The sequence below is a fragment of the Parus major genome, chromosome 10 (assembly GCF_001522545.3).
Source record: "Parus major isolate Abel chromosome 10, Parus_major1.1, whole genome shotgun sequence".
Lineage (NCBI taxonomy): Eukaryota > Metazoa > Chordata > Aves > Passeriformes > Paridae > Parus > Parus major.
Genome location: NC_031779.1, coordinates 607796 through 623227, shown reverse-complemented (window position 1 = coordinate 623227; position 15432 = coordinate 607796). Strand labels below are relative to the sequence as shown.

Sequence of the window (15432 nt, the reverse complement as noted above, 5' to 3'; positions counted from 1 at the left end):
GTTCTGTTCTGGTTCTGTTCAGTGTTCTGGTTCTGTTTGGTGTTCTGTTCAGTGTTCTGTTCTGCTTGGTGTTCTGTTCTGGCTCTGTTCAGTGTCCTGTTCTGTTTGGTGCTCTATTCTGGTTCTGTTCGGTGCTCTGTTCTGTTCGGTGTTCTGTTCAGCTGGGAGAGCCAGGACTGTTTCTAGTTCTGTTCAGTGCTCTGTTCTGCTCTGTTTGGTGTACTGTTCTGGTTCTGTTCTGTTCTGTTCTGCGGGAGAGGCAGGACTGGTTCTGGTTCTGTTGGGTGTTGCTGCCAGGGTTGGTTGTCTGTCTTGTCATACATATAAATACTAATAAAAAACTACTGTTCCTTTCCCTGTATCTTTGCCTGAAGGCCCCGTAATTTCAAAATTATAATGATTTAGAGGGAAGGGGGTCATAATTTTTCCATTCCAAAGGAGGTTCACACCTTCTTTGGCAGACACCTTGCAAACCAAGACAGTCACCCAGCTTGGATGCCAACATATCCAGTGCTCACCTAAGAGCCAGGAGGATCTCAGCACATCTGAACCCAACTGACCAGTGGGAAGAATGCTTCCCAAGACTGGGAAGTGTGGGACAAACAGATCTGTGTTGGCCTCAGGCCTCAGCTGAATGAGACACCAGGGATCTGGCCAGGAAACAAGATACTCCAGTGAATAAACTGAGGTTGTGAGCAGTGGAAGTGCACCCGGAGAAACCTCCAGAAACCTTAGAATAAACTTCAACAATCACTAGTAAATTGCCACTCAACTAGAGCAGGAGCACATGCAAAAAATAGGAGAATCAAGAGAAGCCTCCATAAAACGTCCATTATTGCTCCTTTTGCTCTGCCTGCCTCACAGAGTGACCCATGGGGCTGCTCTTCCAAGCAGGCACCAAAACCAAGTGCTACTTCCCTAGAGGTGGTTTTGTCATAGGGTCACAGATCAGGGTGGGTTGGAAGGGACCTTAAGATCATCTCATTTATCAAATATTCTCATTACACATTCTTCCCATCAGCCTGAGATGCTGCTCACACCTCTTGTCCTTGGTGACATTCAAAGAAGAATCATCTCCCTTGGAATATTTTTTAATGGCTGTAATTCACAAGATTAGGAACAACTGGAAAATTTAAATGCAACTTTTATGAGCTAGTGGAAAGCACATATTGAGTGCTATTCTTCCACAATATCAGGGACTAGTCCAGACAATGAAGCTACATCAGTGTTGGGAGCTCCTGCCTGGGAGCCTGGAACCAACTTCCAGGAAAGGCTCCAGTAGCCACAAGAGCCAGATTTGTCTCTTTTAGCTCTACAGCCAAGTACGTGACAAACTCAGTCTGAAGTTGGCTTGAGCTGAGCCCAACACAACCTAAGGAGTGACACCAAGGAAGTGATGCCATGAAATTCAGAATAGAACATAACAGAACAGAATATTATATTGTGAGCTGGAAGGGACCCACAAGACCCATCAGTCCAAGTCCTGGCCTTGCCAGCAATCCCACCCTGTGTTGGAGAGCATTGTCTGAACACTCCTGGAGCTCTGGCAGCCTCGAGCCATGACTATTCCTTGTGGAGCCTGCTCAGTGCCCAACCACCCTCTAGGGGAAGAACCTGTTCCCGATATCCAACCAAAATGTTCCCCAATACAACTTGGGAGCATCAAGTTCCCATTAACACTCATCACCCTGCTACCAGCTTCCAAATCACATGGCAAGACTAAAGACAGTGGGGGAAGAGCTCACTCATCTTTGATTAAAATCTTCCACTTTCCAGAGGAAAAAGCTACAGAGAGGAGATTCCACATTACCTCTTTACTAGGAGTCAAATATTGGTAGAGAGAACCTGCAGTTACTACACCCAAGAACAAAAATTAGGCCATTAAATCTGGAGACCCAAGCCCAGGCCTCCAATTCACTTCTCGAGACATTTTTTATTTTTGCCTTTTTCCTTTAGAGAAATGCTTTGCTCAACACTTTAAAGGAACATCCCTCAGAAGAGAGTTGTTTGTGTTATGTTGAGAAGAACCTGATTTCCCCCATGTTATATTAAATAATTCATCATCCTAAGTAATGTTTCAGTGAAAATATTACAAAAGCTGCTGTGCAATCCAGAACTGGACTATCTGTGCAGCTCAGAAGAACAAGGCCTGCAGGCTGCCTGTGTATTTTGGGATTTCTTTGTGAACTAAAATGCCTGAAAATGAAGCCAGGTGTCACTGTGCTGTCAGGGAAACACAATGCCTCATACACAACATGAAGGTCTGTGGTCAAGGTGGACAATAGGAAACTGGCTGAACAATCCCCCCAAAACCAGGGGGTCACTGCATCCATCAGGGAATTTATTAAAGTAGATGACTGCATCAGGGCTCACACACCAGCCCACACTAATCTCCGCGCACACGTGCTGCAAACATCCCAGCTTCCTACAGCAACCCTGCCCAAGGAGGGGGCAGCTGGACTGTAGCTGATGGGATGAATCCTACCCTCTGTTAGCTCTGTGACCATTCAGAGCCCAGGAAGGCTGAGCCCAGACAGCCCATGCTCAGTTCTGTACCCACAAACCCTAGCTCGAGGAACTGAGCAGAACATGGAGGTTGGGGCAGCAGAACAAGCCCAGAACCACTCGCTGGGAATAAGAGCAGCAACAGCTCCAGCTGGGAGATGCAGTTGGAGATCTACTGAAAGCCTGAAAATTCTGCTAACACAGAAAACCCAAACTCTCAACACCAACAAAGCAGTACAACAAGGAAGGAAATAATGGGAAATTCAATTTCCCTATGGCAGTTCATCCAGACTGTGATGACTTCCTGAGGGTTCTGCCCTGCCTGTCCTTTGTGCCCTGGAACACTCACACTGTGAACTGGACATTCTGAGAAGGACACGAGGCTGTTCTTGGGACACACATCCCTGTCACAGCTGCACGCTCCGTGGGCAGAGGGCACCTGGGAACAGGCTGCCATCAGCACAGCTCTCAGTCTGCTCCATGGTCCATGTGCTATGGGTAAAAGCACCTCAAAAAATGTGGTAGTCAGGGAGTCTAACCAGGCTGGTGATTGACCTTAACCTGTTTACCCACAAACTACAGAAAAACAACCCCATTCCAAACAGGACTCTGGCTGGCTCATGATACTGAGGAATTCCACTGGCTGATACCTTATTTCAAAAACCTGTTGCTTTGACAAAATTCTCCCCAAATCACCATCTCTAAATAATGCAGGAATTGTCTTTGCTATGACCAAGAATCAGCCCAAGCCATATAATGCCATGTGGCTTCTGCTTCTCCAGTGCCAGAGGAACTGGGAGAGGAGCCAAGCAATGCACCTGATTGCGAAGGGCCTGTTGTGATGGTCGATCCCGGTGGATGTGGCTGTCTCTTGTCACTGCAGATGTCCCAGAATCTACATGGACAGATCCCACAGGAGTAGGCTGGAAAATAAGGTGTTGGTTAGGGCAAAGATCCTGACATGCACAAACACAGCTTTGTCAAGCCAGTAGGAAGCAGCAAAACATCAAACCACTGCCCAAAAGAGCCAAGGAGAACTACAGACAGGGCTATAAAATCTCTGATTTACAGACATGAAATTTGATGGTGGACACCAGCACCAAATGTCTTGTATAAAAATTAATTAAGAATATACATTTAGGTGCCTGTCTCAATGTCAGATCACATCTAGTGTGTCTCACACAGAATTATTACAACTGAAAATATACAGACTTGTTTTTCCTTATCCCTTTGTCTCACCACTTGTAAAAATCACGCTTGCATAGAAACAGGACGTGTTAAAATTAAAGCTTCATCTGCTCTCTTCTCGCCAAAGTCATAATCCCTGCTCCCAACATCGAGATCTCCATGGCAACCACTGTGGTTGTCAGCAATAGCACGCTTGTCTTACAAGGTGCTCTTTATCAACTGCCTTTGTAATTAAAGGAAAATGAAGGAAAATCTTGATTCACAAAGGGAATGATTTCTTAGGAACTCTGTTGAGCACAGTAAGTATTGGGAATGCTAAATATAGTTGGGACAGTAAAGCACCAGCAGTGGTACCAAGTTTAGCACTGATGGCATTTGATCTGACAGTGACAGTTCATTTACAGATGTCATCACTGGTCTTTGGGGTGGGTCGAGAGCAGAATGACCCAAAATAAAGTGTGTTAGATTCTTCTACCGTATCTCCCCATGACACATCCTTTGGCCAAGGTCTTCCTGAGTTTAACTGGATTTTGATGATAAAAAGTGATGCAATGAGATCAGGGTCATGGTCCACACAGAGTCATGGAACTGCTAAATGGAACTTGGTTTCTGCCACTTTTCCTTGCCATGTACTGTACAGAGCTGGTTCAGCCTCTGAGTGTCCTCCAAGATATTCTGAGTTCAGGAGGGCAAGTTTACATTACATATTTGTGAGAAGTTCCTCCCTGTGAGGGTGGTAAGGCTCTGGCAAGGTTGCACAGAGAAGCTGTGGCTGCCTCACCCCTGGAAGGCGTCCAAGGCCTGGCTGGACGGGGCTTGGAGCATCTTGGGTTAGTGGAAGGTGTCCCTGCCCATGGCAGGGGGTTGGAACAAAGTAGGCTTTATGATCCCTTCCAACCCAAACCATTCTGGGATTCTACTGTTCATCGAACATCCATCAGGACCCAGCCTTGATCTCCTGTACCTTTTAGATGGGAATGTGACCATTATAAGGGGTTTCTGTGATTCTCCTGCTTTAAAATGGATTTTAGACACTGGTCACCAATCCTGTGCTAGACTAGAGGGAATTCAGTCTCATCATGTTCATTTTCACAAATAGGAAAATGAGGCTTAAATATCCAGAGAGGTGGGATGGGGCCTCTGCCCATCAGGAAAACTTTGAGGCACTGCAAGAACCCCCTGAACACATCAGGACATCTCATTGTGTTGAGCACTGAAAGGTTTGATCCTAAACTCACTGGCATTAATTTGGATTATTGGGAACAAAAAGGCAATGGTGGGGAGGCAGCACCTGGAAGGCAAGGCATGAGATTTTGCAGGAACAACTCACAATTGGCCTGCCAACCCAGTCGTAGGCATAGTCAAAGGTGTAGCCTTTCTTTTCAAACAGCTCCGTGAAGATGGTCCGTAGGTAATCGTAGTCTGGTCTCTCAAAGAAGTCTAACCGCCGGACATAGCGGAGGTACGTGGCCATCTCCTCTGTTGGAAAAGGGGAAAAAGCAGCAGCTTTTATCCTCAATCTTCCCAATGAGTTGTTAGAAACCAATGTCTGGGCTGCCAGCGCTACCTCTGGCTGTTCTCCTACAAGTCATGGTTTTCAGTAACAGTCCTCAACAAAAAAATTCAAACACTTCTTGAACAAAGATGGAAATCCCACCTCTGCTCAAATCTGACTTTCACACCTTGATTTAGTTTATATATTTGTATAAAAATAAGCAGTTAGAAATAAACTCACTGAACCTGACAGCAGACTGCTCACAGGCATTTAGAATGCTGTTGCTCAGAGAAGCTGTGGCTGCCCCATCCCTGAAAGTGTCTAAGGCCAGGCTGGACGGGGCTTGGAGCATCCTGGAATAGTGGAAGGTGTCCCATCATTACATTGGCAGCACCTGAATATTCAAAACTAGACTAGAGGGGGAGGCTCTAAGGTTAATTTACCTGAAGAGGGTTAATTTACAGGCCAGGGTTTGGTGTTAATTAATTGCTTTCCTGCATCTGGGTTGCACTTGGCATGCACAGAGTATTGAGCCGAAGAAACTCATGTCCAGGCTTGCTGCTCCTCATGCTGAGAAAGAGCTGTGTGGCACAGCAGCTCCTAGAGGAATGGGATTAATTGTGGGTGCTCTCCCTGGTGTCAGGACTTCAGAACCCCTCCACAAAACCTCCCAAGTCCACCCTGTGGCCAGGGGACCCTGGGGAAGGTGCTAACTCTGTACCCTGCTCTCCCACCTCCAGGGTCTGTTTAACTGGAGATCAGGTGTTGGGCTTGGCTAGAAGCACACATTAGTAACACTCTCCTTAAAACTGCTCCCAGAAGGTGGAATTCATGGACAGACACACCATCTCATCTTCAAAGCTGGCCACCTACACCTGCAACACCTGTAAAACCTTCCATTTGGAAAAGAATTAACTCAGTGGTTCCAACATGGTCATTTGGGAGAGGGAAAGTAAAGAGGAGCTCTTCTGGAAGGAAGCCAAGAGGTAAAGCAGGCATACAAGGCCCTTGAGCACTGTCCAGCCTCCTTGATGAGAAGAGTTTTGTTCATTTTGAGACCCCAGGTGCTGCTAATTTATAGCAGCAGCTCCTGTTTATGCCAGCCTGAGGAACAACATGATGGATACACATCATCCAACACCTTCTGACAGAGGAGCTCAGGCCCATCCTATTTAACAAGGGATGGCCACCTCCAGCTGCACTCACATGATCCCATCAGGGCTTTACCTGGAAAGTTCTCACAGAGAACTTCAACCGGAGTGTTTCTCTTTGTGTCCCCAATCTTCTGATATCTCTCTTTTAAGGTGTCAGCCTGCAGTGCACAAAGACAAAACAGTTGTGGAGAAAGAGTTCAACCATATGAGAAAGGACATGCTGTATGGGAAGAAAAACAAGGTTTTTAATTGCCCATTCTGGGTGACATCAGGAGATGTTACTTGTAACTGAACTTCATCCTCGACTACAGCAGCAGGAATATTTCAAAGGCTATTGGCAGAGAACATCCAAGGATGTTCAAAACATCTTTGTTGATGAAAGGCAGGACCCTTATTAGTGGCTCATTTCTCACAGCCCAGTCCTGAGGACTGTGCAGAGGAAGTTTCATGGGAGGAGGAAATAAAGGTGCATGAATTGTGATGGCACATCCCAGGCTTAGGGCCATTGAGCTGCCTTCACAAACAACTGCAGAAGAGACCCACTGCACAGCAATTTGGGTTTTCTGCTGTGCAACAGGATGTTACCACTTTGATAATGACTCTACAACAGTCCCACTTCTCCCAAGTCCCAGATTGCTCCCACACAGCCTTTCCTTTCACCTCCAAACCATCCATCATTCAGCACTGGTTTCATATCTGGTCAACAAGGAAATTAAACCATTTGCAGTTGGATTGCCCACCTAAATCAACGTGAGGCAGAGAACTCTGCTCCAGCTGGCACCCTAAAAGTGAGGTTTCTTGCCTCCATTTCAAAATATGTCAATTAGACCTGGCAGCAGCACAATTAGCACTGTAGACATTCTCTGCAGGTACAGCCCTGACAGTACAGACCAAGAGTGTAGGGAAACCTAGAAGGGCAAAGATGCCACATTCTAAATCCAGCTGGAGAGTCCGTGCTTGCCCTGGACCTCAAAAAGGAGTCAATTAATTCTTATCAAGTTCAGCACTCAACTGAGGAACTTTTGTAGAACTTTGTATAAACTTGGAATTATTTTAGAATAATTTACAGGATTAATTTAAAGCAGATGAGTTCAACTAAGCCAGAAGGAAAATACGTACTAGAATAACACACTTACAAAGAGGCGTGGACATAAAATCAGAGAGAGACTGATTTCTTTCACAATCCCTTTTATGCTTGAAAAACCCTTTTTGGCTTTTATAAGCAGTTGCCAACATTTCTGGCATGTGCCTGATGAGGCTGAGCTGAGACCAACTCTGGATAGGTGGTGAAAAACAGCTGAAGAAGGTCTATCAACCCAACTGGGTCTACACCCACTGACCATTGCAGAGCTCTGCTGAGCAGCTCCTGAATCCAGAGCCTTGGCTCCTTTTTCCAACAAGAGCTCCTGTCTTCCCTGATAAACCTAACCTGAACAGTCCCTTCACTCCCTTCAATTCCAAAGCTGAACACAGTAGCTTAATCATCAGGGAGGTGATGGAGCAGTGAAGATGCAGCTTCCAACAGCTCTGGAGCCAGCAAATGACTTACTCCTTGTTAGCTCAGCTGATAGATGTTGGCAGCAGTCGGCAACTCAATTACTCGCAGCTCTCCACATTGTACACAGCATCTCATAAACTCCCCAGCACTGAGTGTCCAGTGTCTCTGGAGGGAAGCCAAGTCCAATGCTTGTGCCAGAAAACCAGTTTTTCAAGATGAAGTCCATCTGTGCATCTAAACCCATCAAACTGCTCCCATTATAAACACGGATCACAGATGCAGCTGGGGGATTGTGTTAACTGGAATTTCATAAACAATCACTGTGTCCCAGTCATGCTCCAGTTCGGGGCAGCTTCCAATCACAGCTCTCTCATTGCTGTCCCTGTCTTTCTGTTCAACCTTCTTGCCAAAATTGTACTAATTTGGCAACTTGAAGTGCCAAATAATGTATTTCTACCTTAAAATCTTCCCTGAAGATTAATGCCTCGGTGTTAGGCTTCAAGGACACAAAGCAGACAGAGGACAGCGTTTCTGACTGCATTTTGCCAACGTTTCCCCAGCGGATTCTCCTTTGGGCAGGGACTAGCCAAAGTTTTAAAGGACAAAACCTAAAGCTCAAACCTACCTTCAATCCTTGCCAGGGCAGGCTGCCTCGGAGGAAATACATGAACATATGGCCAAGGGCTTCCAAGTCATCTCGACGACTTTGCTCTAAAAGAGAAGAGATGACAAATTATTGCTGCAGAAGCAGAAATGGCTCTGAGATCTCAGCAGCAGCCACACCTGTATCTGAGATAAAGGTACCACAGGGATGTCCACTCACTGTCTGCAGCTCAGATCTTGTGCAAAACCAAAAGGCATTTCAGAAAGCTAGAAAATGTGTAAAATTATCCAGAGGCCATGAGATAACATGGGAACCGCACAACACACATGCCAACCTGAGGTAGAACAGCAACTTTTAACTGCAGAGGAATAAAGCAGTGCCCCAATTCTCTGATCTGCCAGGGTCAATGGTGCTATGTGGTGCTGGATCATTTCCTCTGGACTAAATAGGAATGGGATACTCACAACCAGCTGCAGGGATCTACCCTTGCACAGTGCCAACCTTTTCCCAATTGCCTCTGCTGCTCATCAGAGCAGATCAAAAATAGCTCCTTCCAGCACTGTGGAACACTTGCTGCTGCCATGCAGATGTTATCATTATAAATGAAGGGGGAAAAAGGGACAGGGAGCCAAAGGACAAAGTAAGCTAAAACAAGCTCCCAAAATGTATCCAAAATCCCAGGGGAGGACAGAAGAGAGCAACAGATGTGGAGGCAACACTGGGCTGGGCTGAGCTGTATTCTTGGGCTCACTGAGCTCGTGGGCTCACTTGGTACAGCCTCCCCTCCTCTGAATACCACCTACTCCCAACAACATGCTCCATGATCCAGAGCAGATCAGCCACTTAACCTGCAGGAGATGCTGGGAGCGGGAACACTTAGGAGAAGAGAACTGAAATCACAGTTCCTGCAGTTACCTTGATAGAAAGGGGGAAAAAAAGAGGATGCCCTGGGTAATTTAGTGCAGTGATGCAGATGGGACTTCCAGGAAGATGGCTGAGTGCACTTATGTCTCAGAAAACCTGCAGTCAGGCTCCTAAGTTTGAAATGTGAAAGGACAGATTCCAGCTGGGCTGGTCTCACCAGTGAAGCATCAGCTCCTCACAATCCCTGTGGGCAGGGACAGCCCCTCAAATACACCCCCAGAACTGATCTGGATCCATGAGCCATGCTGTGAGCTGAAATCCTGTGGGAAATGGGTGCTAAGGAAGGCACATGTACTTCAAACACAAACACTTCTTCCCTCTGCATCACCTGCACCAGCAGCTCCCCAGCCTGCTCCCACTGTGCCCTCCTATTCCTCCATCCCTGCCTGACTCTTCACTTTCCAAAATTAGAAGCTAGGCTCATCCCTCCTTTACTCCCCAAAGAGAGTGAGCTCTCCAACAGGGAGCCAACATGCTAGGAGGCCTCCTAGAGAATATTCCATTATCTCACTGCTTGTATGGATTTAACAGAATATAAACATTTAATAAGTTTGGGGTGTTTTTGCCTTTCAGCCACAGAAATGTAATCTTCTGGTAGGAAAAAAAGCAGTGAGGAGATGGAAGTTTAAACCGTTCATTTTCTCCAACCAATTACTAGGTCAGGGAACCTCCAACTTTAACACCTGGAACTGGAAGGCACTGGGACAGTGCTGTGCTATAAAAATCTATTTGTCTATCATCCAGTGCAGCAATCACCGCCTGCCTGCTTGTTCTTTATCAGTGCAGGGCTGCTCCCAGTTATTTAGCTCCTAATAAAAACTGTAATTATGAGGCTTCCAGCATTTCAGCTGGCTCAATTCCTCAAAGGAGTGGAGGAAAAAAAATAAGCCACATAACACAAACGGTACTGGGAGGTTCACAAATAGCTTGAAGGGTGCAAGAGTGCTGAGCCAAGATGCTATGGGAGGTCTACAGGATTCAAATGGCAAGCTGTAATGTGTAGAGAAAAGGGGCTGGAGCACCAGGAGCAGCTGAGGGAGCTGGGGAGGCTCAGCTTGGAGAAAAGGAGGCTCAGGAGGCACCTCCTGGCTCTCCACAACTCGCTGACAGGAGGTGGCAGCGGGGGCAGGGTTGGGCTCTGCTCCCAGGGAGCAAAGGAACAAGAGAAAACAGCCTCAAGCAACACCAGGGAAGGTTTAGGTTGGATATTAGAGAAAATAATTCACTGAAAGGGTTGTCAAGGATTGAACAGGCTGCCCAGGGCAGTGGTGGAGTCTCCATGCCTGGAAGTGTTCATACAATGTGTGAATGTGGCACCTGGAGACATGGTTTAGTGGTGAACATTGCAGTGCTGCTCAGCTGTTGGACTCAATGACCCGAGAGAGCTTTTCCAGCCCAGAGGACACTCTGTAAGCTCCCTCCACGCAGACAAACCTTTGCCAAGGTGTGTGTTGATGGACATGTATCTCGCTGTTCCAGTGAGACTCTTGTGCTCCCTGTAGGGAATGTGTTTTTTGGTTTCCGGGTCAATGTACTCCTTGGCCAATCCAAAGTCTATGATGTGAATGACGTGCTCCTTCTTATTGCCCTGCCGGCCAATGAGGAAGTTCTCCGGCTTGACATCGCGGTAGATGAGGTTCTTGGAATGCACGTACTCCATCCGAGAGATCTGCGAAACCACGAGGGACACGTTAAAGCCTTACTTGTGAGCACAACTCCGGCTCCCAGCACAGCTGCAAGAGGAATTTGCCATCCCCTCCTTTCCAAGGCTATCATGCTGTGCTCCCTGCTTTATTCCCAGGGAAATGGCAAAGGCTGTTTCTGAGGCTTTACCGCTGGGATGCAGCTCTTGGCAGGGTGCCACGGGGAGCTGCAGCAGCCTTTTTGTATTGATTTTAAACATACTAAACCAGTTACCAAGAGCTCTTCCCTTGCCCACCGCCTTCCCCTGTTGCTCTGTGTCTTACCACCTTCCTCCCTCAACCCATATGTTGTCTAAGACATGCCAGATTCCTCATAGAGGGGGATTTTTGGGCAGGCAGAAGCTTTACGATCTTCAGAGCTGACTAAAATAATAATTAATCTCATTGCTGTCAACTAGGAGTAGCTGGAATGTTTTCCAGCTTTTGACTAACATTTTTCTGGAAGTTTGACTGAAGGGGAAGGTGAAAGAGCAGGAACCCCACTTCTGAGGTGATGGAGTGCCTCTAACAATACAACTTATTCAGAAGTTCATAATTAAAATTGCTTTTGAAACCAAACATATTGCAGGTGATGTCTGAACAGGCTGTCAAGCAGTTCTCCTTTGGGTCCTCCACTTAGGAGATGATTCCAACTGGAAATAGTTCCAATTTCATTTCATTTATTACCTTTAACTGCCTTTTTATATTTCAAATGAACACACATTTATGTTTATGGCTGTCCTGCTCGCAGCTGCCCTGCATGACAGAGGGCACAGTAACTTAAACAAGATACTTCTTTGGAAAGGCTATTGGGATTGACCCAGGTATCTGTGAGCCAGCAATGCCACTAAACCTCTGCAAAGCCCCACCAAGTCCCAGCTTTGCACTCAAGGAGTGCAAAGGAGCCTCAGTCCCCAGAGGTCACTGCCACACTGCTGCAGGGGACAGGACATCCAGGGTGAGGGTCACCAGCTGGTCACCCCCCCGTCTGGATTCTGGAGAAAAAGCTCTGCAGTCTCTGGGTCACTGAGCCAGCTCTCCCTCTCCCCCAGCAAAGCAGGGACCCCCATCAACCCCCCTGCTCACTTTGTTGGGCTGGCAGACCCTGCCTGCTCCTGGATTTCTCACTGAATCCAGACACATTCCCAGCTGGAAAACCGAGACCTCTTTCCTTTCACAGATCTTGGACCCACACCTGGTTTTAAATGCCCACAAGCATGTGATCCTCCATCGCACTCCCAGGCCCTTACCATGCACCTTCTTTTAAAGGAAAATCTGCTGCATTTCCACCTCTTGGAAAGAAGCAGCAGGCAGGAGGGGGCATCCCTTCTTATAAAATAAACAGCTCTACAGAGAGGGCAGCAGACAGGAAAAAATTGGCTGCAGGTGAATCAGGCTTAAAAAATAGAATTTATTCAAAGACTCTTCAAAGAAGGGAGCAGCACGTGCTGCTGCTCCCTCTCCTCAACGCAGTGATTGATTCCAATGTGCCGAGAAAATGGGTTTCACGGCTAACAGCCATTGTTTCCAATCAATTACTGGCTGGTGCAGAGAAGAGCAGATGCTCTTCAGTCATTCTTCACACTTTGAATCACCTACAGGACACAGCAGCAGGTTGTGAGACAAAAAGCCATGTTGAGAGGCAATTCAAATGAAGATGCAACCCTTGAAAGTGAAACAAAGAGCTTCCTTGCCTCTCCACACATAACAAGCTTCCAAGCAGAGCCTGACTGGCTCATTTGATTTGTTCCTGCTACCAGAGCAGCTCAGTTGTTGAAATCCCAACAGCAATTAGAGAACCTGAAAAGGGGCCATTCTTTTCTTCTTTAAAAACTCTCAGCAAGTTGCAGCAGGCAGGACAACAACCTGGACAGCTGAGGTGTCAGATGAGCCAATATGCTTCAGCAGCACCCAAGAGTACTTATTTTCCTGCCTTTTTTCCTCCCCCCTGCCTTTTTTGCTTCCACCACACACACACATAGCTGCTGTGGGGTCTTTCATACTCCTTCTTTACTTCCACCTACCAGGACGCTTCATGCTGGAGAGCTTTGCTCAGCCACGGCAGCTGAAAGACGCTCCCCGAGTCAAAAAGATGTTTCCTGGAGTAGCTTCCATGCTTTATTCACCTTGACAGACACTCTCCCTGCCTGTGGCTGCTGTGACGTGGAGTGTCTGGGCTGCATTTCCCTTCCAGACCCTGCCTGAGCACACACACAACCTCGGCATCAAACCCATGGTGTGGCTGAAGGAGAGGGGAAGTAGAGTTCCCACTTCAGAAATGTGCTGGATGTAGAGGTGCAGTGCCTACTCCTTTGGGTTTGAACTACAGGCTCAAACACTCCGAATTCATTCTTTCAGGGGCAGAGAAACCACTCGTGGAACTGGGGCTAACTTGGAATTGCTCTACCACTGGAAAAACAGCGAGCACGGGAACGCTCCCGTACACGTAAGAGTGAATTACAGAGGGATTTCCATGACCACGGCCAGCTGAGTCCATGCTTGGAGCCATTAATCTCCATTTCAGATGTCAGAGGAACCCTTAGGAGGGGGGAGAATCCCTTGGCACACAGCAGGACCCCTGTGCTACGGTGGAGAAATGAGAGGATATCGTGACATTTAGCAGGTGCCAAAGCAACCTGTGCTTTCATTCGCCTTACTCCTGCCAAGGCAGCAAATATAACAAATCTTCTCCCAGAAAGGTAGCTCTTAACAGGCTGATCCTGACAGCAGTTCCATCTCTAGACCTTCCTGATAAATTTGAGCCTTTCTTCCACACATCACCTGCTTAAATATAGGTCAGACCAGCAGAGAATGAAATTAATCTTGTTCAAAGACAATTCTGATGGTCACCGATAGAAAACCATCTTGCCACAACTTGATCCAGAACACATCCAGAGTATTTTTGAGTGGCACAACAGAGCTTGCTGTAAACTGTCAGTGAGCATCATACAGGCTGGACCTGGCCAAGAGTGAAAAACAGAAATCTGAATAAAAAACTATTCTCCACGAATTTATGGGCTGCAGGGATAACATAGTGACCACATTTTAATTGCCAAGCTTGGCTTTGTTCAGGAGCTTCACCCGCTGGATCTGATCTACTGGATGTCTTCAGCTGCATGTGGAGTATGGAGGAAGCAGATCGAGTCTGAACAATTCCCAAACAGGCTGTCTTTCTTAAAGACTCATTGTCATCCAGTCCCTCTCACCCTCAGCCAGGAGAGCCTTCCTGATGTAAAACTATGCTTGAATTCTTCTGTAATCCCATGTGGCACTTCCTAAGAGACACTGCCCTTGTTTTTCCTAGAGAAACTCCTCTTTCTTCTAATATCTGTAAAGGATCCACCCCCAGTCCTGCGATGCTGCAACCTGTCGAGCTCATTCACACAAGCCAAGCTGAAATACATATTAAAAAATATCTTCCCAGGATGTCTCTGGCTAAAAATTGACTATGGGACTGGATGCTCCAACAGACATGGGGATCATCCTTAAGTAAGAGGAGAAAGATCAGGGGGCAAATGCCCATGGTTAGAATCACAGCAGCTTAAGCAGACTTGGCTGGTCAGAAGCAAGAACAAAATGTAATTCATGGATGTGAACCCAAGGAGTTTGAGAGTCCAGCTTTCCTTTCTGATGTGTCTCACACTGGACCGTGACACAGTGACTGCAATCATTTAGTGTGGGAGAAGGACAATCTTGCCTAAAGCCTTGTGGCTGGAGCTAAGGGTTTTCATTTCATCTGAGCAGTAAGTGCCAGCCCCTTTGGAAAACACTTTTCCCAGGGCCAGGTGATGGGGCACACCTGAAGATGCTGAATCTGTCTCCTTAAATGTGCACACTCTGTGTAATCTCCCTGAGGAGACTGAGAAGGCCCTACAACATCTCCCCATGGCCAAAGGAGCATCTGATCCCTCCAGAGAACATCTGCTCCTCCATTTCTGACTGCTTTTGCTGTTCCCCTGCATAAGCATCAGCATGTGTTTTCCAACTGGCAGCAGTGCCCCAGTGAGCTGCAGCCTGGCCACAAGATCAACAGGTGATGCCAGTGAAGAACATCCAAGCCCAGAGCTGAGCTGCAGCCCTGGGACTTGGCAAAAGGCAGCAACCATGGCTGTGACAATCTTGATTTCCCCAGAAATCCCTTGGGAATGAATTTACATATTTTTATTTTCTCTCTAAAGGTCACACAGCTATATCTGAGGCTTTGTCAGCTGTTGTCACTTGATTTAATCAAAGCCAATACTATAAATTGGTTTTCCATTGATAAAGAAACATTCAAAACCAAAGAGCTTGACTGGTCTGCTGTGGGAGGCCTTAGTACCAGGCAGGTGCTGTTCAAACTTCTGCATTTCTGACCTCAGATTTCCATTTGAGAAATGGAAACT

At 46.9% G+C, this 15432-nt stretch overlaps 1 protein-coding gene across 3 annotated transcripts in view; it reads right to left on the bottom strand.

Annotated features, from left to right (window-relative positions):
• Positions 1-15432, bottom strand: part of CSNK1G1 (casein kinase 1 gamma 1) — a 95518-nt gene that overhangs the window by 10421 nt on the left and 69665 nt on the right. For all 3 annotated transcript variants that reach the window (XM_015639388.3, XM_015639390.3, XM_015639389.3), the window contains exons 7-11: positions 10803-11037; positions 8466-8551; positions 6416-6500; positions 5024-5172; positions 3324-3428 (exon numbers count right to left, since the gene is read on the bottom strand). In XM_015639388.3, the coding sequence (XP_015494874.1) occupies positions 3324-3428; positions 5024-5172; positions 6416-6500; positions 8466-8551; positions 10803-11037 (660 nt within the window). The remainder of the gene's footprint in view (positions 1-3323; positions 3429-5023; positions 5173-6415; positions 6501-8465; positions 8552-10802; positions 11038-15432) is intronic.